Source organism: Oryzias latipes, chromosome 18 (genome assembly GCF_002234675.1).
Source record: "Oryzias latipes chromosome 18, ASM223467v1".
Classification (NCBI taxonomy): domain Eukaryota; kingdom Metazoa; phylum Chordata; class Actinopteri; order Beloniformes; family Adrianichthyidae; genus Oryzias; species Oryzias latipes.
Genome location: NC_019876.2, coordinates 15,156,198 through 15,179,572, shown reverse-complemented (window position 1 = coordinate 15,179,572; position 23,375 = coordinate 15,156,198). Strand labels below are relative to the sequence as shown.

General features: G+C 39.3%; 1 protein-coding gene across 1 annotated transcript in view; it reads right to left on the bottom strand.

Moving 5' to 3' along the window:
- The window catches only part of rell1 (RELT like 1), a 30,120-nt gene extending 9,641 nt beyond the window's left edge, over positions 1-20,479 (bottom strand). Inside the window, exons 1-3 of the mRNA XM_011487537.3 lie at positions 20,297-20,479; positions 10,529-10,714; positions 2,965-3,033 (exon numbers count right to left, since the gene is read on the bottom strand). Coding sequence (XP_011485839.1) covers positions 2,965-3,033; positions 10,529-10,714; positions 20,297-20,321 — 280 coding nt within the window. The 5' untranslated portion in view covers positions 20,322-20,479. The remainder of the gene's footprint in view (positions 1-2,964; positions 3,034-10,528; positions 10,715-20,296) is intronic.
- Positions 20,480-23,375: the final 2,896 nt, after the last annotated feature.

The following is a 23,375-nucleotide window of genomic DNA, read 5'->3' as shown; positions in this document are numbered from 1 at the left end:
CAGAGTTTTCCCTGCAAGATATTCATGTTTATCTTGTTAGCATTTTTTTAACAATAGATTATGCACCTAATTTCTGTCTGAACTTGAAAAATTTGAGTTTTTCGCTTATTCTTTATTATCTGAACAAAAATGTGTTTGTTATGCAAGCGGTGGCCACAACATCCTCTGTTTATCATGTTTTACAGCTTGAAAAAAGTGTCTTTTGGTTGGTTTTCAGTTTGGACTGTAAATGTCTCAAATGTGAATCAAGTAACAAAATCAATACTATGATTAATTTACTGTATAAAAACCATTTTGTAGACTTTTATAGTTAAAATTGGATTTTAAATAGAAGGAAAAACTTGGGAGGAAAAAACTTATAAGTATAAACTGCAACAAAACATTCTGACCAGTAGATGGCAGTGTTTCATTGTTGGGCACAGAGATCATCTCCAACCCCTCTCTTGGCATGACCACAGCACATGCAGGAGTGACAGTCTCAGACAATCATGCCTACAAAGGACTGTAGTCGTCTTTCAAATACACAGATGTCTATTTATTTAAACATTAACAGGCCTCTTGAGAAGCACCATCTCGTTTTCAAGAGGGTCCTCGGTAACGAACGCTTATGACCAGATGACAAAAAAAGGAAAAGAAGAAACAAAGCAACACAACTCAGCTCGTTATAATGCTTAAGTTCCCACACACACAAGCCCAGACTCACTCATGCACACTCACGCGCGCGCGCACGCACACACACACACACACACACACAAATTGTAGCTGGTGAACTTTTCTTCTATTTTGATGGTGGAGCTAACCAAGACGTGCATATTTAATGAGCAGGGGTGAGTCACATAGGGGGAGCGGGGAAAATAAAACAACAAATTAGGATTTACTCCTTCTGTGTTTATGGTATGTGTCTGAAAGGGCATGGAGTATGATTTACTAGAACAGTAGATAATTGTATCATCAGCATAAAAATGGATGCTAACTTTACATGGATGTTAAAGCAAAATATGTTGACAAAATGTTAAATGTGGGACACCAGGGATCATTTCACCACTTTTGAGTAATACAAAGCAGGTAATGACAGAAATGTTTTTATTTTAAACTGATCATTTCTGCTGCAACGAAAACATGACTCTGTACATATATCCAGTGTCAAAATCTGGTTGAATATTTATTTCATTTGTAAGTGACCGTGGTATAAGCAGGATAATAGCCTTTGAAGTATGCATTTTTTAGAATTAACGCACTTTGTGGAAGCAAAATCAACACTTTGAACCATCCTCTACGAAGGTTGCCATGGCGTGCGTTCATTTCTGATATTGCAAACTTCATTAACCCTTACATATCGCCGGTTCTTTTCATGTCGTGCAGCCCTAACTTTCAGTACAGGACTGACAAATACCAAACATCAAGCTGCTTCAACTCCAGGTTGCCCAACCTTTAACCCTTGACCTCTAGATTTACCACACTGCTTGCTTTCTTGCCCTCGCCGCTCCTGATGGCCGGGATCTGGTTTGTTCAGTCAGTCTGGACTCTAATCAGCAGCAATCAGGGCAGGAATACCTGGAAACGGTGCTGGTAGATCTGGAGAACAAGGGTTGAGGGTTGGGCATCCCTGCTCTACCAACTGCATTCACTTGGCAGAGAACTTACACCGGTTTTGTGTTGACAAATATATTCCAAGAATTTTCACTATTCTAACAGAAAGTAGTTCCTGCAGCTTTGGTTGAGCATTCCAGGAAACTAAGGCCATTTAAAAGCACTTTGTACATGAGAGGTGCTGTTCAAATCAAGCAGCCTCGCCTACAACGCCACCATGAGTCATCCGTTTTTCCTCAGTTTGGGGGGAATTTCTCTAAGTCAGCAGCTTTAATAAAACTTTTTATGAAACCAAATCCATTGATCTCTGACTTTCTGTTTTTTTTCAATGAATTTTCTTTTAAACATCAGGGAATCAGCTGCAACAAATCCCAGGTTTTCACAACAAAAAGGAATAGAGGCGCTCTCATTTCCACCAGTAACATTATAACAAAAACTGCTTTTTAAGATCAAGATTCATCAGAAGATTACAAAAAAAAACCCAAATCTCAGCACTAAACTGTTAGAAATAAAATCTTACTAAAAAAAATACACAGAAGTGATTTGTCTCTGAAATGAAAGAAACTAAAACATTTTCCTGTAGAAATTACAAGAATACAGCAGATTTACAGATGGAGCCGGTAATGATGGCATCTGAAAAGTCCGTTATCCAGCCACCCAATGTGCTAAAAGCAAGAGAGCTTCAAAAACGCCAAATCTCTCATTTAGGAAGCAGTAAAGAAGAACTCTAGCAGCACCAAGACAGAAATCATTTAAACAATTAGAACATAAAACTCTCAGGTTTTAGTTAAAAAAGATATGTTGTTTCTTTAAATACATTTTTTTCTTTTTTCTTTAAAAATGAAATGTTAAAAATAGACTCAAAATCTAAAATATCTTATAAGATCCTTTTTTTTCCTTCATTAATTTGTAGCTTAAAGCTATTTATGTAAACTGTAGTTTGGGAAAAATATACTACCATTTATTTAAAGATTAAATAAATAAAAACTATAAGTGCAGAAAAAGATGCATCTTTTATATCTTGGACTAAAATAACATTTCAAATATTTTAAATATATAAATGTTTTGCCAATATGGACAATGGACCTAACAAATTGTTAACAATAAATTAAAAACTAAAAGAATAATGATGCTCTTATAGTCATAAACCATTCTGAGAGACTTTGGAAGAACACAGACGCATCAGAAGTGCATCCGTCTGAGCTTCACTGCTGTCCTCCTGAAGGTTTCAGAACATGCGGTCCTGAACCAGGTTCTACTCAGAGCCCCAACTGTCCGTTTGAATGAGAACAGAATCAAGTTGAGGATTTTGGATAACAATCCCCCATTGAAACACACTGAACACGGTAACAAACCGAGGAGAACAACGCTCACCTTCATTTTTCATGATGTAGTGGACTATCTGTCCCACGGTGTCGCTGTCACTCATGGTGTCATTCGCCTCTGAAAGAAGACAGTTGTGTTACAGCGTGGGAAAATCTATTCATTTCAACAGACGAAACATTGAATTTACTGCAGCTGATTTCCAAAGGTTTCAACCCAAACTGCCACGAGCAAAAAACCCGTCGTTGAGTTTGTGGATCCATCAGAGAGGAAATACTGATTTCTCAAATAATTTGAATGATTCTATCTTCTAAATCTATAGACGGATTAAATAAAATTCAAAATGATCATGCTAATTATTGCTATACGTTTGCATGCTTACAACAGTCTGTATTTTCTTTTTTTTTTATACTGGTTTTGATCATCTGGAATACTTCAAAGTCCAGAATTAAAAACAGTATGTTTTACACAAGTAGTCTGTTATACCCTCTCCAGTTACATAATGGTGAGATAAGCGAGCCTGCATGTGTGCACAAACCCAAGGAATTTGGTTGCGCACACCTATAAGAAGCCACATTTGCCCGAGAGGGTCAGGAAGAGGGAAATCGTGCATTCAAGACACCAGGAAGTTCAATGTGTGAGTTTTAGTGAGGAGAATTCATGAGACCCGTATCTGATTGAAAGAGGAAAAGCTAAAGAGCTGCAGAGTCGTGAGAATGTCTGAGGAATGCCAGGTCAGAGGCTTTGAGCAGCACACAATAGCTTGCTTTGATCAATATCACAACTCAGTCCTGGAAAAAGAAGGAAGAAAGAAAGCAGATGCTGGTTTGGAGCTAGGGATGGCACATGTCAACGGCCGGCCGGCGTGGTGACGTCATGTAGTAGTTTGAATGGGGCTAAATTCAAGCCGCTTGTTTTACCACGTCCCAGAAAAAATAAATAAAATAAGCAGACAAACAGAACATTTTAGTTATATTGTGTCACAAAACCCCGGATTTTACAAATACATGGCAAATTAGAAAAAGTCTGACAGTTGTTGGAGCAGAGCATGCTCAGTAGGGTCATGAAATGAGGAATATCTGAGGCAGCCTGTAAAAAGGGAAGTGTAATTAGTGACTTTCTTGCCCGTGTAAGAACGACCCTAGTGGTTACTGCCTTAACTAACCCGGCTCCAGTCACTTTTGTTTTCAAGAAGGAATAGCAGGTATTGCCCCCTTTGTTGCAAAGTAAGGCCCAAATAATGTATTTCACACCAACACATACACTGAATGGCTACGTTATGAGACGCACTTGTCAAAGTGCTTATTTACGCAAATTTCCAATCAGCCAATCACATGGCAGCAACTCAAGGAATTTAGGCTTGTAGAAATGGTCTGCAGCTATTTAAACTAGGCATCAGAATAGGGAAGAACAGTGATTTAAGTGACTTTGAACACGATGTTTGTGCCAGATGGGTCGCTTTGAGAAGTAAATTTGCTTTTCCAGATCACAATTTTTCATCTGCTGTCTGATTTTATTAATGATTATAACTTATTTATTGTTTTTAACATGTGTTACGCCCCCTGTGTTAATTTAAATTTGGTAGCCGAAAACTTTACTTTTTTTTATGTTATGCCGCCTCGGTGCCCCTAGACACAGAAGGCGGCGTAACACGTGATTTTATTTTGTTTTCTTTTGAATCTGTACAGTGTCCTTGGGTGTTCTGAAAAGCGCTTTTAAATAAAATGTATTATTCTTCTTCTTATTATTATTTCAGAAACTGCTGATCTACTGGGATTTTATCCCACAACCATCTCCAGGGTTAACAGAGAATGGTCCAAAAAAGAGAAACTATCCAGTGAGCAGCAGTTCTGTGGGTGGAAATGCCTTGTTGATGGCAGAGAAAAATGGCCAGACTGGTCTCAGCAGATAGAAAGGCAACAGTAACTTAAAATATCACTGGTTACGAATCGATAAGAGCATCTCTGAACGCACAACACCTCCAATCTTTAGGCAGATGGTCCACAGCAGCAGAAGACCACACTGGGTGTCACTTATGTCAGCTAAGAAAAGGAAACTGAGCCTACAATTCACACAGAATCACCAAAACTGCACAATAGAAGATTGGAAACTCGTTGTCTGGTCTGATGAGTCTCCATTTCTGCTACAACATTCGAATGGTAGTGTCAGAATTTGTTGTCAAAAAAATAAAAACTTGGGTCCATCCTGCTTTGTATCAATGGTTCAGGCTGGTGGTGGTGATAGAATGGTGTGGGGGATATTTTCTTAGCTCACTTTGGGCCCCTTAGTACCAGTTGAGCATGGTGCCAACACCACAGCTTACCTGAGTATTGTTGCTGACCATGTCCATCCCTGTATGACCAAAGTGTACCATCTTCTGACAGTATAAGGCATCATGTCATAAAGCTGGAATCATCTCAGACGGATTTCTTGACCATGACAATGAGTTCACTGAACTCAAATGGCCTCCACAGTCACCAGCTCTCAACCCGATAGAGCACATTCGGGAGCAACAGGAGAAATGACCTCATCTACCAGCAACAGAATGTTTTTTTAGAGGACTTCAGATACAGATTTTATCTTCCAGCAGGACCTGGTCCCTGCCATACTGTTGAAGTACTTAAGGACATATTTTGAAAATACTTTTTCTTATTGATTTGATGTGATCATAAGCTCTGTCTCTATCTTTTTGCAAAAGGTACTAAAAGTAAAAGTAATAATTTCTCCAGAATATTCTAGTTTTCTCAAACCCTGTTTTTGAGGGTTTTGTGAGCTGGAACCCCATTTCTTGTCCAACTAAACAAATACTTAAAATTAATGAAACAGCAGGCCTTGAATCTACATTCTATAAAAGCTTAATATTTTTAATAGAATTTAGGAAATAAATACACTTTTCCATGATATTCTCATTTTTTGAAAGACATACATGTGTGTAAATACAAAGTACATAATTTTAGGCCTTACCGGGCAATACCCCTCTCTACCGCTCTAAATGAAAGCAAACTTTATTTGCATAAAAGCAGAGACTAAATCATCAGCATGAACCATCTTAATGTCCGGTAGTTAATAGAGATACCAGATACCAATAATTAGGTGTCTACAGTAACACAAACTTTAGATTTCCTTTTTGTTTCTTCATTAGAAATCTACAAATTTTCTTTTCTTGGACAATTACATTCTACTTGACCTTTTTTAACATACAGCAAAGGATCTCATTGGAACAAGTATCACTTTAAAACTTTCATGTAAATATGTCTGAAAGCATTCAGACCATTTAATGAATATTGGACATGACTGTAAACCATAAGCTCCCCATCGCCAGGTATCTATTAGGAACAACATGTATCCCCATCAAAAATAAACTTTATTTATCTGAAAACAGTCCATTACTGACTATGACTGTAAACAGAAGCTGCCCAATCTATTAGGAACAAGTGTATATTTAAAAAATAAAGTGTATCTAAAGGCGGTCAGAATAATTTCGGTAGATTTTTGAATATTGGACCGATACAGATAAACTCAAATTATGCAAATATCGACCAATACCGATACTGCCACTGATATATCGCCCATACCTAGTAGTCCACCCAAACCTACACAGTGAGCCATCATTTACTGCAGCAAACACCCCTGTGAGCAATTTCCTGTTGACCTCTTCTTGCAGCTTTTAGGGACAAGCAGGAAGTAGCTAAGATAGGGAACAAAGAGAACAGCTGACAATTGCGGGAATGTGTGAGACAGACCACAACAAAAAACAATGCCACGTCTTTGTTTCGTCATGTTCAAGAGGGCAAGGCTGTCTGAGGAAAGACACTTGTAAAGAAGCCCCGCCTCCTCCTCCACCTCCTCCTCTGATGACGCTTGGCTGTGATTCAAGCAAAGCGATTTAGCTACCTGGAGCGTCTGTCATTACTTGATAATACATTTGCTGCAATCTTTATGGCACTGAATCAAGAGCTCCTGCTTTAGGGAGGTTGCTTCACCTCCTTCTTTTAGCATTACTAAAAGGAGAACAGAAACTGGCTGCTCCTCACAGCTGAGCGAAAGAAAAGGAAGCAGCAAGAGAAAATATTTCACCACAAATGCAAATCTGACCAAAGAAATTAAGTCTATCGCTGCTGCCATCTGCAACCATTTAAAAAAAGAAAAGAAAACAATAACTCAGTGAGGAGTGATTGGATTTTTTCTGTAGTTCCATCGTGTTCAGCCCTCCCCTTGATGAGTCAGAACAGAGTGCGGCAGCCTAGCGCCTTTCTGAGAGGAATTACCCGTTTAGACGGAATCTTAGAAAGAAAGCAACCCGCGTGGCTCAAGGGACTGTTCCCAACAGCGTCGTTGGCGTTTCCTCCTCAGTGTGGAGCCCTGAACCATCATGAAACGCACAATTATCGCTAAACCTCTAACGTTTTAGATAAACATTCCATTCAAGGCACACCAGTCTGCTGTTTTCGTCTGCGTGTTGGCATGCAGAAGAACATTTGGCTCAGGCACGTTGTTGAAGCCTGCAAGTCCTCGACAGCCGGCAAACCTCCTGCTTTCACTGTTGGCACAAGAACCCTTTGTAACTGCTGCATGTTACCTTATGTTAATCCAGGCTGATGTTGCACATTTGATGTCCAATCTTTAAGCAAAAGAAAAGACCAAATAAATCCTCTAATAACTATTATTTTCAGACCATTTATTGAATTTTTGATATAACTGTATTCTATAAGCTATTTGGGACAACATGTATCCCCATCAAAAATAACATTCACTTGAAAACAGTCCATTACTGACTATGACTGTAAACAGAAGCTTCCCAATCTATTAGGATGAAGTACACATTTCAAAACAGTCAGAAGTTTTTTTTTAACATCCACTGATACCTACACAGGACATTTTTCATGACAAACAATCCAGCGTGTAACGTTCTTTCACCCAACAGTTGCTGGGATAGGCTCCAACAACCCAGTGACCTCAAAATCGAATGAACTGATTTAGATGATGAGACAACAAGATTGCCTGTATGAACTCAGCACACATCCTGGCTACAACCGATCTAATGGAGACGCATCTTCATGAACAGAACTGTCCCAAACCCTCACCCCACACGATGGAAAAATTCTGCACTGCAGTTCCACATGAACGCCCCACAAATGACTACCAATACTGGAGTCACATGGGAGTTCAGTATCTGGAGTGGAGGAGTGAAACTCGGACACCCACTCTTTCCATGGATCGGAGTGGCAGAAGTAAAGGACCACATCAAGATCAACAGGTTCGCATTGCTGAGACTCCTTAACACCACCTACAAATTTGCCAGCACATCAGCAGCAGAAATATCAGCCATAAAAACTATGGTTCTGCAAAATCCACTCGTGCTTGACCTCCTAACCGCATCATCGGGAGGCGTGTGCAAAATGCTTGGAGACACCTGCCGCACTTTCATCCCGGACGGCACCAGTGACAGACAGGACATTTCTACCACACTGCACGACTTTACGGAGCTGCAAGCTTTTGTGCCTGTTTAGTCGTTTTACAAATGTGCTCTGCCTCGTGTCATGTCCATGATCACAAAGGCCACCACGCAGGCTTTCATCTGTTACCAGCTTGTCCAACAAGCTGAAGAGGACCCCTCCACGTCTCAATACTACTACTTCAAAGGAATCGTATGAATCTTTCACTGAAAATGTCAAAAGCAAGTGGTGATATTTTCTACGCCCTGTTCTTATGATTATATAACCATGCTTCATGTTTGTAACTTCAATTTATCTGTGTTTACTTAAGACGTGTTTGAAATGATAAAAAGGGAGGGATGTTAGGGTTACGTAATTATCATTTGCTTACACGCTATAATCACTATGTAGCGATCATCTATTTATTTTTGTGCTCATTGCGTTTTTTAGGGGTACTTTGGATTCTGTCATTTCATATATTTACACAACAGATTTTACACTGTTATTCAGTTTCTTTATATGTAACACAAGAAAACCAAAACAGTATATCAATCCTCAGTCTCTCAAAACCGATTTGTTTTCTTTAAATGTCCTGTTAATGTTCGTGCTGTTGAGTCTTCCTCTCAGAGTTCACGGTCACTCCCACTCCTGACACGTAGACATCATCCACAATAAAACGAAATCCAAACGTAAAAAGCAATCCTCTTGCCCATGAGTCGATTGTCCAGGTGAGTCCAAACAGAAATAAATCCCAAAACGAATAATGATAGTAGGATCAGAATTTTTTAGTATGATTGCCTCAGTTCTATCTTTCAGTAAGAAAACAATGACCTGAAAAGTGCTGACCATACAAGACATGATGATGTCCCTGTAGTGCTTGATTGAATGACCCACTTTTATGTTATCAACCCCGGCCACCAATAAAACCAGACTGGATACACTGGGAAGGCAGAACTCCTCTGCGACAGTTCGCGCTATCACAGACCGATTCTCCTTCTGCAGAAGTCTAACAAAAATTCTCATCTCCTGTGTGGTTCTTCTCCTTGTTAGAGAAAAGTCATAACCCTGACAGATGGATGTATGAATGTATGGACAGACGGGTGCATGGACAATCTGCTAGTTTAGATTTGATGGGTGCCTTAATGGGTTCATGCATTTTCATTTGACAAGTCATATTTCACACCAAGTCAATACTTGGTAGTCACGTGGGTCATTACTGGTGGATACAGATCGTCTGCAGGTGAAAAATGGGCAAACCTGTAGAGGGCATTCAATCAAATAATGTCTCATTCACAATTTCTTCTAGTTGAAAGTCAACCTTATTGACACCAAGAGCTTGCCTGAATCCAGAAACTTAAGTTCTTCACATCCAAGTGTGGTAACTTGCATACACACCCAAAAACCCTTTCTTTGAGCTAAACTATATGTCTATTTCAACAAACAGGAAAACAGGATATCAACAAAGAACAAATGGGATTCTTTGGCCAATTAAACTGTTCGGCACTGCAAAACAATACTGGGGCCCTCACAGCCGGACCTCCTCAAAATGAAATATGTCTTCAGGAAATCCGATCTGGCCCTTGTTCCTCTACTGGAAAAGGAGGAGGAAAAAGGAAGCAGTTCCTGGAAATGGTTCTTTCAGTCAGAAATGATGCAATTCTTGAACATTAAAGCCTTTTAAACGCCTTCCAATACATTAAAAAAAGCTAACTGTAGAGGTGAGAGTAATTAGGATGTAAAAGATTTTGCAAAATATTTGATTTCTATAAGAATTGGCTTGTGTCCAGTGGGATAAATCAGCAAATTCCAGTCCCTGTAGCAGAGCAATCATCCCACCCCACATGTTTCACTTGTTATTCAAGTACTGCATGTGATCCTGGGTAGCAGGACCTGAGGTCTAGTATCGAGGAATGCCAGTGTGTTTGTTTTTCGAAAAAGGAAATTAGCAAAGAAAGGAGTTCCGACCTCTTTTACGCATGCATGGGGAAATCTGATCCTGTCTGAACAACAATCTTGGGTGGGGACTCTGCATGGAAGATGACATAAGCACAGAGCCGTTGCGGCAACCCAATTTGCATCAGACAACAACAGACTTCCAAGTCTGCAAAAATGACACCACAGTTGGAGTTTTTTTTATTTTTTAAACTGCCTCAAACTCTATTTAATCCAGCTGACCTTACCTCCGCCCAGCTCAGGATCCTTTTCTTCTGCGTCACACTCCTCGTCATTTTGGGCAGTGGTGCACCTGTAGCCCTTCTTCTTCAAAATATGGCAGATTACCACCCCCAACAAACCCAGGAGGAAGAAAACTGGGACCAGGACGAAGGCGATGTAGTCTGGGTTCCCACTGGGTTTATTTTGTTCTGCTGAAAGATTGAAGAAAAAAAAAAGATCAATTTAAGTGACTGATCTACATTTGCTTCAACAGGAAACGGAAGAGCAAACTAATGTGAAGAGTGAGTCTGGATACACACACGTCTAAGGCTGGGAGATCTAAACCCTGTCAGCTCCAACCTGACAGTCTCACCTGCTCCCTCTGCTCCTAAACTGCTGAGTCATGACTCTGAAAATTGTAGAGTCACACCGAAGGCATCAAAACTTTGAATTAACACATGTGGAATTATATACATAACAAAAAAGTGTGAAACAACTGAAAATATGTCATATAGTAGGTTCTTCAAAGTAACCACCTTTTGATTTGATTACTGCTTAGCACACTCTTGGCATTCTCTTTCTACTAGCTTCAAAAGGTAGTCCCCTGCAATGTTTTTCACTTCACAGGTGTGCCCTGTCAGGTTTAATCAGTGTGATTTCTTGCCTTATAAATGGGGTTGGGACCATCAGTTGTGTTGTGCTGAAGTCAGGTGGACACACAGCTGATAGTCCTTCTGAATAGACTGTTAGAATTTGTATTATGGCGAGAAAAAAGAAGCTAAGTACAGAAAAGCGATCATAACTTTAAGAAATGAAGGTCAGTCAATCTGAAAAATTGGGAAAACTTTTGTGTGCAGTCACATAACCATCAAGCGCTACAAAAAAAACTGGCTCACATGCGGAGATGAAGACCAAGACGAACAGGAAATGAAGACCAAGAGTCACCTCTGCTGCAGAGGATAAGTTCATCCAAGTCCCCAGCCTCAGAAATGGCAGGTTAACAGCAGCTCAGATTAGAGAGCAGGTCAATGGCACACAGAGTTCTAGCAGCAGACACATGTCTACAACAACTGTTAAACGAGACTGTGTGAATCAGGCCTTCATGGTGGAATATCTGCTAGGAAACCACTGCTAAAGAAAGGCAACAAGCAGAAGAGACTTGTTTGGGCTAAAGAACACAAGGAATGGACATTAGACCAGTGGAAATCTGTGCTTTGGTCTGATGAGTCCAAATTGGAGATTTTTGGTTCCAACCACTGTGTCTTTGTGCGATGCAGAAAAGGTGAACGGATGGACTCTACATGTTTGGTTCCCACCGTGAAGCATGGAGGAGGAGGTGTGATGGTGTGGGGGTGCTTTGCTGGTGACACTGTTGGGGATTTATTCCAAATTGAAGGCATACTGAACCAGCATGGCTACCACAGCATCTTGCAGCGGCATGCTATTCCATCTGGTTTGCGTTTAGTTGGACCATCATTTATTTTTCAACAGGACAATGACCCCAAACACACCTCCAGGCTGTGTGAGGGCTATTTGACCAAGAACTAGAGTGATGGGGCGCTGCGCCAGTTGACCTGGCCTCCACAGTCACCGGACCTGAACCCAATGGAGATGGTTTGTGGTGAGCTGGACCGCAGAGTGAAGGCAAAAGGGCCAACAAGTGCTAAGCATTCTGGGAACTCCTTCAAGACTGTTGGAAGACCATTTCAGGTGACTACCTCTTGACGCTCATCAATAGAATGCCAAGAGTGTGCAAAGCAGTAATCAAAGCAAACGGTGGCTACTATGAAGAACCTAGAATATGACATTTTCAGTTGTTTCACACTTTTGTATTTTATATATATAATTCCACATGTGTTAATTCATAATCTTGATGCCTTCAGTGTGAATCTACAATTTCATGAAATTACACATTAAGTCATGAAATTTCAGTCATGAAAATAAAAGAAACTCTTTGAATGAGAAGGTGTGTCCAAAACTTTTGGTCTGTACTGTGTGTGTGCGTGTGTATATATATATACTGTATATGTACAAACGTACGTATATATTTCCAAGTACAGCACCTTCTTTAGTCACCTTTGTGAATGCTTGTATGCTTCTAAAGGGTGCCAATGTACACAAACCAAGCCCACATGTTGTAACATTTGTCATATCTAATGGTTATGTAACCAACTCCAAAGGCGAAAAAAAACTCAATTCTTCTGCTCTTCTCATGAACTGACTTTTTTTCTCCTACCTGCCAAGTACAAACGCAGGCACTTTTTATTATTGAGGCCAATTTCCATCATGACTAGTTTTTGTTAAAGTTTGATCAGCCATTTAGAATTGTTACATTTTTTTGATTTTCGTTTCTAAAAACTAATATTAAATATTAATAATTAATAAAACATTCAAGCTGCCATGACATTGTTTTATCATACCTGTAAACATTTGAGGTAACCATTTATTGCAGTTTACTTGCGCAATACATGTATTGCACAGGCTGATATCGCCATGACGATAAAGTTGCGATATAGAGTGTAGGCCTAGTCAGCGATGCGATTTTTGTCCATTTCATAAAAGCTTTCTTAAACTTTCTAAACTCAGGCCCCTCGACTGCGAGTGCCATAGGGACATGAGCGGACAGGACAGCAGCTACAGGCTAGTGGTTTCCATGACTACTCTTTCAGAAGCAACATGGATTCACCAAGAGTCTCCAATAACACCAGCAAAAGTTGCTAGATATGTCGCTAAAGGCCTTCAGCATAACATCTGGTTCTATAGAATAAAGATTTCAAAATTCGGTTGCTCATTTATTTCCATTTACAGTTCAACCATTTTGCAATGGAGTGAATGGGCGCTTCCGAACAAGCCTCCTGCAGTTACTTGGTAAACCATCCTGGCTTCCCATCCTTAGTTTTTGAAAAGATTAGATGGAAACATGTATGTAGTATGGGAAAGCAGAAGTGCTTTGGAACAACTTTGACCCAGCGACAAAGCAGAAATGAATGGCTAGTCACAGTTCAGGATGAACAAGGAGCATGGATGGTAGAGGGCACAAACATTTAGTGGTATTCACTGTGTGAGGGGCAAACTTCATTTAAAACTTTTGGTTAAATTTTTTACCTAAACCAAATCAAAGAATATGGGATAAAAAGACAATGGAAAGTCTCAAGACCGGACAACCGACATTTTTATTCAACTGTAAAATGCTCTAGAGAAGTATTTCCCAATCCTGCTTCTTTTTCTGAGTACTGTTGCTTTAAATGTTTGCCTGCTTTGACGCGTACAACATTAACCAACGACTCAATACCAGGACCCAAACAGAAGCAGGGAAACATTTTAAACATTCAGGATGCTCAACATAAGGCAGATGGGCAAACGTCTATAAAAAGCTTCAAGTTGGGGGAAAAACCTTTGACGTGGGTACTTTTTCTGAGTATCGGTAGGAATGATTAGAGTGTAAAGACAGACCATTCCAATATTCTGTGGAATGTTTTCCAACCCTATAGCCTTAGTTACATGCATTTGCACAAAAGGTGACCTGTACAGTTACTGTGAGTTTTGGGGGGTTTTGTGCACATTGAGGGCTGTAGAGAGTGGCAGCTCATCTTAAAGCTGATACAGAAAACTAAAGAGATGTGATGAAAATGGAGCAGATTAGGGATTCCACAATTCTCAGTTTAAGAAGAAAGCATTTACTTCCCTACTGAGTAAGATTGATGTTACATTGAAAGTGTCAAAAACACACGATGTGCTAAATTTAAGGACTCATTTTGTAATTTTTTTCTTACATTGCACCATGCTTAGTATGAGCCATGAAAGGATTGTCTTTATTGTTACTTGCTTATTAACAAATTAAAAAAAAGTCTGAATTTTTAGCTTATAGTTGTGTAATACTGTAAAATCTGCATTTCAAAATTTGAGATTTGAACCGAATTGTGGGTAAAGTGATACGCTGCATTCCCAGAATGTACGATTGTTGTGTGTCTGGTAAGTGTATCGTGAAGTATTTGTAACGTAAGCTACACACAGTTATGACGTACGGGTGAAGTTTTTGTACGGTGCCCTTACACCACACTATTTAGTCGTTAGTAAGGTCCAAGGACTGACCCCGTGCAAATGGGCAACGCAGGCAACGGGGTGTGCAGGTGATCCCCAAGTACCCATAGGATGCACACAAACTACGTTCTGATGTCTAATTAGCCCATTTCTAACAATCGGGCTGCTCGGAAGGACCACACACAACCACGAGCAAGGCTCTCACGGGCACCTGGTGCATTCCATAGGATTTGGAGTGGGGACTAAAAACAAGAAAAACCAGTATGACTTGCAGCAGGCCTGTAGAAATAAAAATGTGCATTTAGGCCTAATGGGCTCAACGACCTTGCCATTTCCTGCTTGCCACCAGCGTGCCTCATTTCAGTTTGCCAATTTTTTTGCCCACAGACATCCCATATCCACCCGTAAATTGGGTCTAAGGCTTAAACTAATCCTACACCATGAGATGAATAAAGATAAACAGTCTGTATGCTGAAACGAGCGGATTTGAAAGAGATGTACACTATTGGTACAAAAAAAAAAAAAGACTGTTCAGATAATCTGTTGAAATAAACTACATTTCCATTAACTCAGTTGGCTAAAAAAAAAACACTTCAGAAAGTCTTTGTATCCTCTTCTATTTTGGATCTAATGCCTTGATTGGTTTAACCATCAAAGGGAGAGGCATAATCATGGTCAGTCAGAGGTCATCACTCCCGTAGCTCCTACTTCCAACTGAGCTGGGCAGCATGAAGCACAAAGGGGTGGGGGTGGGTGGGGGGGGTGGGGGGGGGGTCTGCATTCCTGTTAACACGAGCATGAACCAGATGCAGTCAAAGTCAGACAAGAGTCCGACACAGATGAACAGAGTCATGGCTGAAGTAGAACAACCATTTAAAAAAGAAAAAAATCTGAACGTGTCCAGCAACTTTTGAGACGGGCAAGCTGCTACTTGTGAATACATGCAGCCCCCGTCACCAGGGCATATGCGCGTTTGTACTCTTCCATTGTTCCGGATCCCTGCTTCAGCAGACTGAACACACTCAACATTGTCCGTGCTCTCACCACCTTGTGACCCATTGTGTCCATGTGGCTCCATGAACAGATGACAGACTCACAGACTTTCCTGGAGCAACCCTGTCCATCTCCAGGCTACCCGTTTAAATGCTTTTAAGTTCAAAGAAAACTGATAAATGAGTTGGAGAGAGTGGTGAAAAAGTCAAAGAATAAAGACCGTTCCATTTTTATGCTGATTCAGTCAGTGACATAAGATAAAAGTCAAGATTTGAGTCATTTTGTCCGTAGACACACAGAAGATAGAATCGCCCCAGACCCACTTCTTTGTATTGGACTCTCTTTAAAAAGTTTGTTTTAATTGCCACAATCTTGTCTTGTTATGATGTTAACCTTTTCCAAGAAAGGAAAATGGGCAAGAACTAACACACCTGCCAGATGTTGGAGAAAACCCCAAACCCTACCTTCTGTTCTCAGATACTAAAGCTAACCTGAAGTACCAAATATGCTTCTGGTCATGACGACTCTTGGGGAGGGCAAATACTTTTCTCAGATGGCAGTCTTACTTGTCTAGAGCTAAATTTGTGCATCATTGTGTTTTAATATGCTTTAATAATGCTCACTCAGTGATTCATGGATCCACCCACTTGGTGGATCCATGAATCACTGAGCTGGGCAGAGTTAACTGGGTTTTGCCCTAACAAACATAAAATATAATAAAGAAGTTCATAATAAATGTCTGTTTTTATATTAAATCTAATCGCAGACTCAAGAGTTGCAGTCACTGGGAATTTTTGGTGATTAAAGTTGGCGATTTTACACTGGAGTGACTTGTGTAAAAAGACACCAAGTGGTTCACTGTAGAAATGATACGGCTCCAGTTACTTTGGTTTCTTGAGCCAGCAACAAGGTGTTTTATGTGAACTCTTTATCTGCAAACCTCAAACATTTAATCAGGAATTTAAGAAGGAAATATCAAGTTAAAAAGTCAAAAGAAGAGGAAAGAAAAGAGATGGGGGAGGTTTCAAAACAATGATGGTATCACTCAAACAACTGTACCTTTTCTTCTAAAAAAAATAAAAAGTAATTAGTCTTTTTTTAAAGGACAACTTCTGTTTCTTCAATTTCCTGCCGATTTATTCGGCTTTAACAGGAGAGAATGTTATTTCTGTCCCTGATGGTGATTTCAGCCAGGACTTGAAATGGGGTGATAATCAAATCCCAAACAATAAAAACACACACACATATACAGGAGGGGTTGTTCTTGAATCCTAGGAAAATGGGACAAAATTAATTCCAGGACTTGGGCTTTTCTTAGAATCCCAGAAGAAATCTAACAATAAAAATTTAGCCCACCCTACTTAGAATCCGATTCATCTTTTTTATCTATTATAAAAGTGTTCCCAGTGGTCTTTTAAATATGATCATGTCATTTTTAGCCAAAAATCTAAAAAAAACCTGCTTGGTATTCTGGGACATAAAAACACGATTTTCATCGGAGTGGCTCTGTAACCTCTGTGGCCTCGGAGACCTGAGTAACTGAAAATGGTTGAAGTCACTGACGACAGGAACTTTCCGTCTTTTGCAGGACCCAAGGCTCAGATTCCCAATTTAAAACATGTTTTAAGTAAATATTTACTCTCATTCATCCCATACATAAGAACGGGACTGAGTGAGTGTGACATCATCCATAGAAATTGGTTTAGCTCCAGTTCCAACTAAATGAAGTCAATGCAGTCGCCATTTCTTCACAATACGGACACTACAATGTCAACCAAAATTATGTAGTTATTCCTTCTTGGTCAAATGATGACAAGTAAAACATCCAAAAAACTGAAGACTGATGGGTTAGAAGAAAATCACTGAGGTTCCATTGTCCCCATTGTCAAGAAATTCCAGATTTCTATTACAAAACAGATTATTCTATAACAAAAATTAAAGATGTAGGAAAGAAGCTTCTTCTTAAAGGACTGAGAGAACGTGTCATTTCATACATAAATAAGGTACTGCAAGATTATTTCAGCATTGAACTGGAAGAACAGCTCAGACTTTAGCGCGACGGGAAGTGTGTCCTCTTCCTGACAAAACAGCAGGTCGTCACAACTATGTTCAAGGATGCGCCTTTACCATAGACGTATTCATCAACCCGACGGATCATCTGTGATGTCACACGTAAGATTCCCAATGGCCGAAATAAAATAAAATGGAGCCTGGATGCACTTGAGGACACTTGAGTATTTTTACATTTTTCGTTCTTATAAAACTGCTATTCGTTATTTTGCTTTTTTCATTTTATTTCCCAACTAATGGTTAATCCGCGATGATCCAGTATAAACTGAGGGAAGTGACTTTAACAAAAAAAGTAACAAACAAGATAGAAAAGAAGTAGTCCACTCCCGCACTTAACTAGTGAAGTGGACCGGCGGAGCGCGGACTTACAGCTTTGTGTTTGATGGGAAGGGGGGGGGTACATGAGCGGTATGTGTGGGAGATTTAAGACTGCGATCCGTCCCGCAGCTCTAGGGGTACGAGCTACCGAACTCAGAACCGGGTCTAAACGTGTGTCTGAGCACAGCTCGGATCGTCAGCAGACACACAGCGGTTTGAGCTTCAAAGCAGAAATGTCGCTCAGTCCTTAGAAAACATTCAAACAATCACGTGGATTTGTGTTTCCAGTCGTGTCCCGACTAAATAAAGGCTGATGTTATTCACAGGATGCAGCACCACCCAAAGCTAATGTTGTTAGCCCGTGTTAGCATACTGCTAATCCTGGCTCCGTTCAGAAAAAGCACTGACCACACGGATTAAAATTCAAATGATGAGCGAACAGGTATTTCATAATAACCGTAACATTATTAAAAGCACGTTTAGAAGATCATCTCGTCTTTTACCGAGCTGACATGTCAATATATATAGCCGCTAGGCGCTGTTTAACATCGTTTTGTATTGAATTGTTACATTCAATAAAGTTTGGAAAAAAAAGCCGCTCGGCCGAATTTATATCCTTCCGGTTTTCAAACCCTACTGCGCATGTGCGAATGATTTATTCCGACGGAAAGTGTGACCTTAGTGAACGTTTTTATATTCTGAAAACATTTTTCTGGGCCCATGTACACGGTTGGATTCTAATCCGACCATTGATCCCATCAAGATATTTTGTACATGTAACCGCGGCTTATGGTGTCGACGCGCAACGTGGCGGGGGCGTGGCATCACGATGGTGGTCTCTCCATCGGGATGTCAGTCACCCATCACGATGGACGATGATATCGTCCATCGGCACAACCCTATTCTAAACAGAAAAATTCCATTTTTAAAAAGCTTATAGCAGTGATGTAGAAACTACGATCGGCAGGCCACAAGCTCCCTGCTCTGCTGCATTGTGGTGCATCCACTTGGAGACGATTAGATCCACAAATTTCCTTGTTTGAGATGGTATCCATTTTTGTTACACCTGTAACGTTAGGTTAGGGGTGTGAGGGGCTGTAAGATAGCAGGAGAGAGTGTAAACAAATTGATGACGGGAAGTGGAGGTGGGCTTACTCCACGACAACAGTTCCGCCCCATAACTCAGAGGTGAATTTCTAATGAACTACTGCTGCTCTACAGACACTATGTCCTAGGAAATGACACTTTTTGGATTTGGGCTTTTAAAAAAAAGGACTAATCATAATTAAAAGACCACTGGGAACGCTTCAAAAATAGAGCAAAAGATGATTGGGGTGGGACAGCTTAGAGGGTAAACTACTAACCAGAAAAAGAAGCTTCCAGATGCGCATTCAAAGCATAAACAGGATTCACAGCATCACAATACATTGCATTGCAATGAATGGCAATCATGGCAACTACCAGAGTAGGTTTCATTCTTAGTCACCATAAGAGTTTTCACATTTCCACTCTAAAACGACTATTGCTTGACAATTTCTCCCCAGTTTCTCTCTTTTACAGACAAAAAACCCCTAATGTTTTCTGTTTTAACAGCATTTAGGAAAGCAGGTTACCGATTGTAACCTGGTTCCATAATGCATGGGAATATGACAGTTCCACTAGAAAGAAATCTATCTGTAAAGCTGAGAAAAACTATGGGGGGAAAAAGATTGTAGAACATCCTCGTGCTTCCTGGCATCTACTTTTCGTTTTTTAGCTTGTACCTAACAATGGCAAAAATTAGTTTTGAGATATGTTGTTACACTTTCAGTTTCTCCAGGACAACAGAGTTTTAGAAAATGCAACAATGCCCTGACACCAAGAATAAATCTGAGGCAGTTCTTCTAACCCAGACTTCGCAGACAGACTACATGATCATGGACGGACGGGGAAGAACTGAAAAAATCCTTAAAATGATAAAACATTCCTACTAAAAGAACGTGGTTCTCTGTGAATTAACCCTACACACGAGTCCAAACTGACCAATCAGGGGGAAAAATAATATTACATTCATCAATGTAATTAAAACTTTCAGTTTCATAATTTGAATTTGTAATTGCATGTGTGACACAATTTCAGCTTTTTAGAAACTAGCCTGAACTGAATCGTTCCTTTGTCTTCCTATTACATCTGACAACTTCCCAAAATGCGTATTCCTCCATAATTACGCCAGAAACTTGACAACAAAAGACAGAAGTTTGAAATAATTAGTATAAAAACTTCCTTCGGGCATAAATCAGGCGCCACATGATGACAGTGATGCTAGCAGTACATCACTACACTACAGTCGTTGCTTAGCGAGCCGCTCTTTTAGACAGTATAAATAGACTTACGCATGGTGGTGTTCGGACTGGCCATGAATGTGCCGTCCAGCTGCCTGCAAAATACGAGTCCCACGAGCCGCCTGTAGACGTCTGCTCCAAAATTAGTGTGGAAAAATGAAAAGAAAAAAAAAGAAAGAGACGTGCTTCCTTCTTCTGCAAAGGGCAGCCACGCCCTGTTCAAAAGACGGCACCGCCTCCACCGGAGATGCCCGGGAGGAGGAGGAGCAAGAGGACTCACTCCACACTACTTCCGGTACTTTCACAATGTAAAGTTTTCTTTTAATTGCTCCGTTCATTTGTCAAAAAATAACGGAATTTTTGATTTTTTTCTATACATTTTTAAAGAAATTCAAGAAAATATAGTTTGAGGAGACTTCAAATCTTTATTCAAAGAAAGACTCGCCCCCTCCAACTGATGTCACCGTCGGTGACAGGGACCAAGAGAGCTCCCTTTAAACTACTTCCGTCTTCGTTTTATCTCCACACTTAATGTCAATAAATTGGTTCTTCTTTTAATCATTTGCATTTTTTTTACTATTTTAAAAGAAAAAACTATTATCAGGGTAAAATATTTTGGAAAATAACTAAATGAATGGACTCGAGAATAAATTTCTCAATCATTTTTTCAGATTCAAACAACGATGCAAGCAAAACCTTTAGCAAAAAGTAGTCTATTCAAGTATTCTACAAGTATACATGCTAAAAATAAAGCATTACACTTGAAGTATGCTTTTTATATGCAATCTTTATATTGTAAGATTAAAATGTCCCAATTTAGTATAAAGAAGTATTCAGTTAGTACACTTCCTGCATGACACATACGTAGGCTAAAGTAGACTAGCTATACTTCAACTGTACTACTTTTTGCACTGGGAAAGCTAAAATTGAGCCTTAAAAATATTAAAGAAATTAATTTAAAGTCATATCTTGAGGTAAATCCCATTTCTGACACTCCCCACATCGTGAAATGATACATTTTATTAATGTTACAAACCAAAATCATAGAAAAAGTATTTCATTAAGGTAAAAACATAATTAAATGAGTTAGCCCGTCAATAAATAACAGTGATTTTAACACAATACCATCTTGAACTTTAAATAAAATAAAATAAAATAAAATAAAAAGTTACATTTTGTTAGCAGCCTCTAGCTAAACAGAGAGGCCTCTGTGTAGTATTATAGTCTATTAAGAAAAGCACAAGTTTAACAGCTATTGAAAACCCATATTTCAATTTCAGATGATTTAGGACTGATGTATGTTTTTTTTAAATAATTTAAAACATCTTTTCTTTCCTTAGCAAAAAGACATACACTTTTATTAAGTATACTTGAACATAAGAAAAGCAAGTATACTAAAGCCCATGTATTTGTAGTGTAGGAATTATACTAACTGAATCCTTGGAATATTTTTGGTATACAATATATAGATAGTATATATATCTAAAGTAAACCATAAGTATACTGCTTCACTTTTAGTAGAGACTAAGTATACTTGTACATTTTTGCTAAATGGTTATTTTCTAACCTTAATCAGACATATTGTTTAAATCCTCTTTCAGATCACAAAACTTAGTATTATGAGTTGATTTTGTGGCTATCTAATAGTAACTATAGTCCTTTACTTTTTCAATTTATTGGCAGTTCTACAAATATAAACATTCTTTATTTTTACTGATAAAATCTTTCTTTAGTCAACAGATGAAGTGTTTTACAGAAGGTACAGGCAATTTTCCAATGTATAGCCCAACAGCAGACCTAAAAGTTTTAGTTTTAGGCTAATACTGGATACAGTGTCGTACAAGTGGCCCCTTTGGTGTGTTTGGTGTGTTCACAAGAGTCAACGGCTGAACTAAAAAGCTGTTGTAAAACGCTCTCCTGTAATTGGACAGTTGAGTAATTCGAAACCAACAGCAAAGGCAGACCTTCCACGTGGATTGTTGAAAATGAATGAAAATACACCCCACATCCCCAAAACAAACCTTATTTTGACATTTTTGAGTTAATCACTTGAAGGCTTTTCTTTTTTTGGAGACACGTTTTCAAACACACATACTATGTGAGTCTATTTTTCCCAATCTTACGAAGCTGCCATTGTGTTGAAAAACGTTAAGAAGCAGGACTTGCAGGATGTCTGTCAACAGTGCTGTTAGCCATTCACTTTATTTTGAAACCAGTTGACATTAAACACACACCCCTCTCATGATGAAAAGACATTATGATCTAAAAATAACATTCAAACAACTACCCAGCCAGCTAGGCCAAATGGGCCCTTTATGGTTTAAAAGTGTGCAGAAAATGTGGGCCCCAGCTCTGAACAACAGTGTAGGGTGTCCTGGTGCCAAGTGCATTGATGGACCCCTTGTGTTTACCCTCTGCATGTATCCGGACTTGGGACCGGCACAAGGGAACACTGGATTGTGTTCCCTTGTGGTTGCATGACATTCATTCACTCAATAATATCATTTCATTACATCTGTTACATCTAACACATGTAATAATGCTTTCCATCCATTCATTTTATCCATGTATCCATCCATTTGTTCAAACATTCATATTCACACCTAAATGTCTATTTTTAGTCACCAATAATACAGAAATGTATTAAGCAGAAACATTGATAAAACAATTTTATCAATTTCCTGAGCACCAGGAGAAAACCCCACAGACATTACACATAAAAAAGGCTTTTAGTTCTTTATCTTATCACAATAAACTACAATATTGATAAATGTTGATGACATTTTTTAAATGCAAACCTGAGCTCCAGGAGAAAACCCAAACACATTAAACATGAATAACCCTTGTGCTGTCTTAGATGACCCCACCCTTATATTGACGTGTTCTCCCTACCATGACAAAGGTGGATAAAGGTGGAAAGATTTAATTTAATCCAAGGACACCAGTGAAGATCACAAATCATTGAAGAAAAAAGGTTCAGAGCACTGTCTAGTGGGTCTAGATGACCCAACTCCCAATGGTAAAGTGCCTATGATAGCACAAGAGTTATATAAAAAAAAGAAACTACTTTTTTGGTCTTTTTTTTTTAATTCAAAACAACATTGAGCCTTTCAGCCTTCCACTCATATGG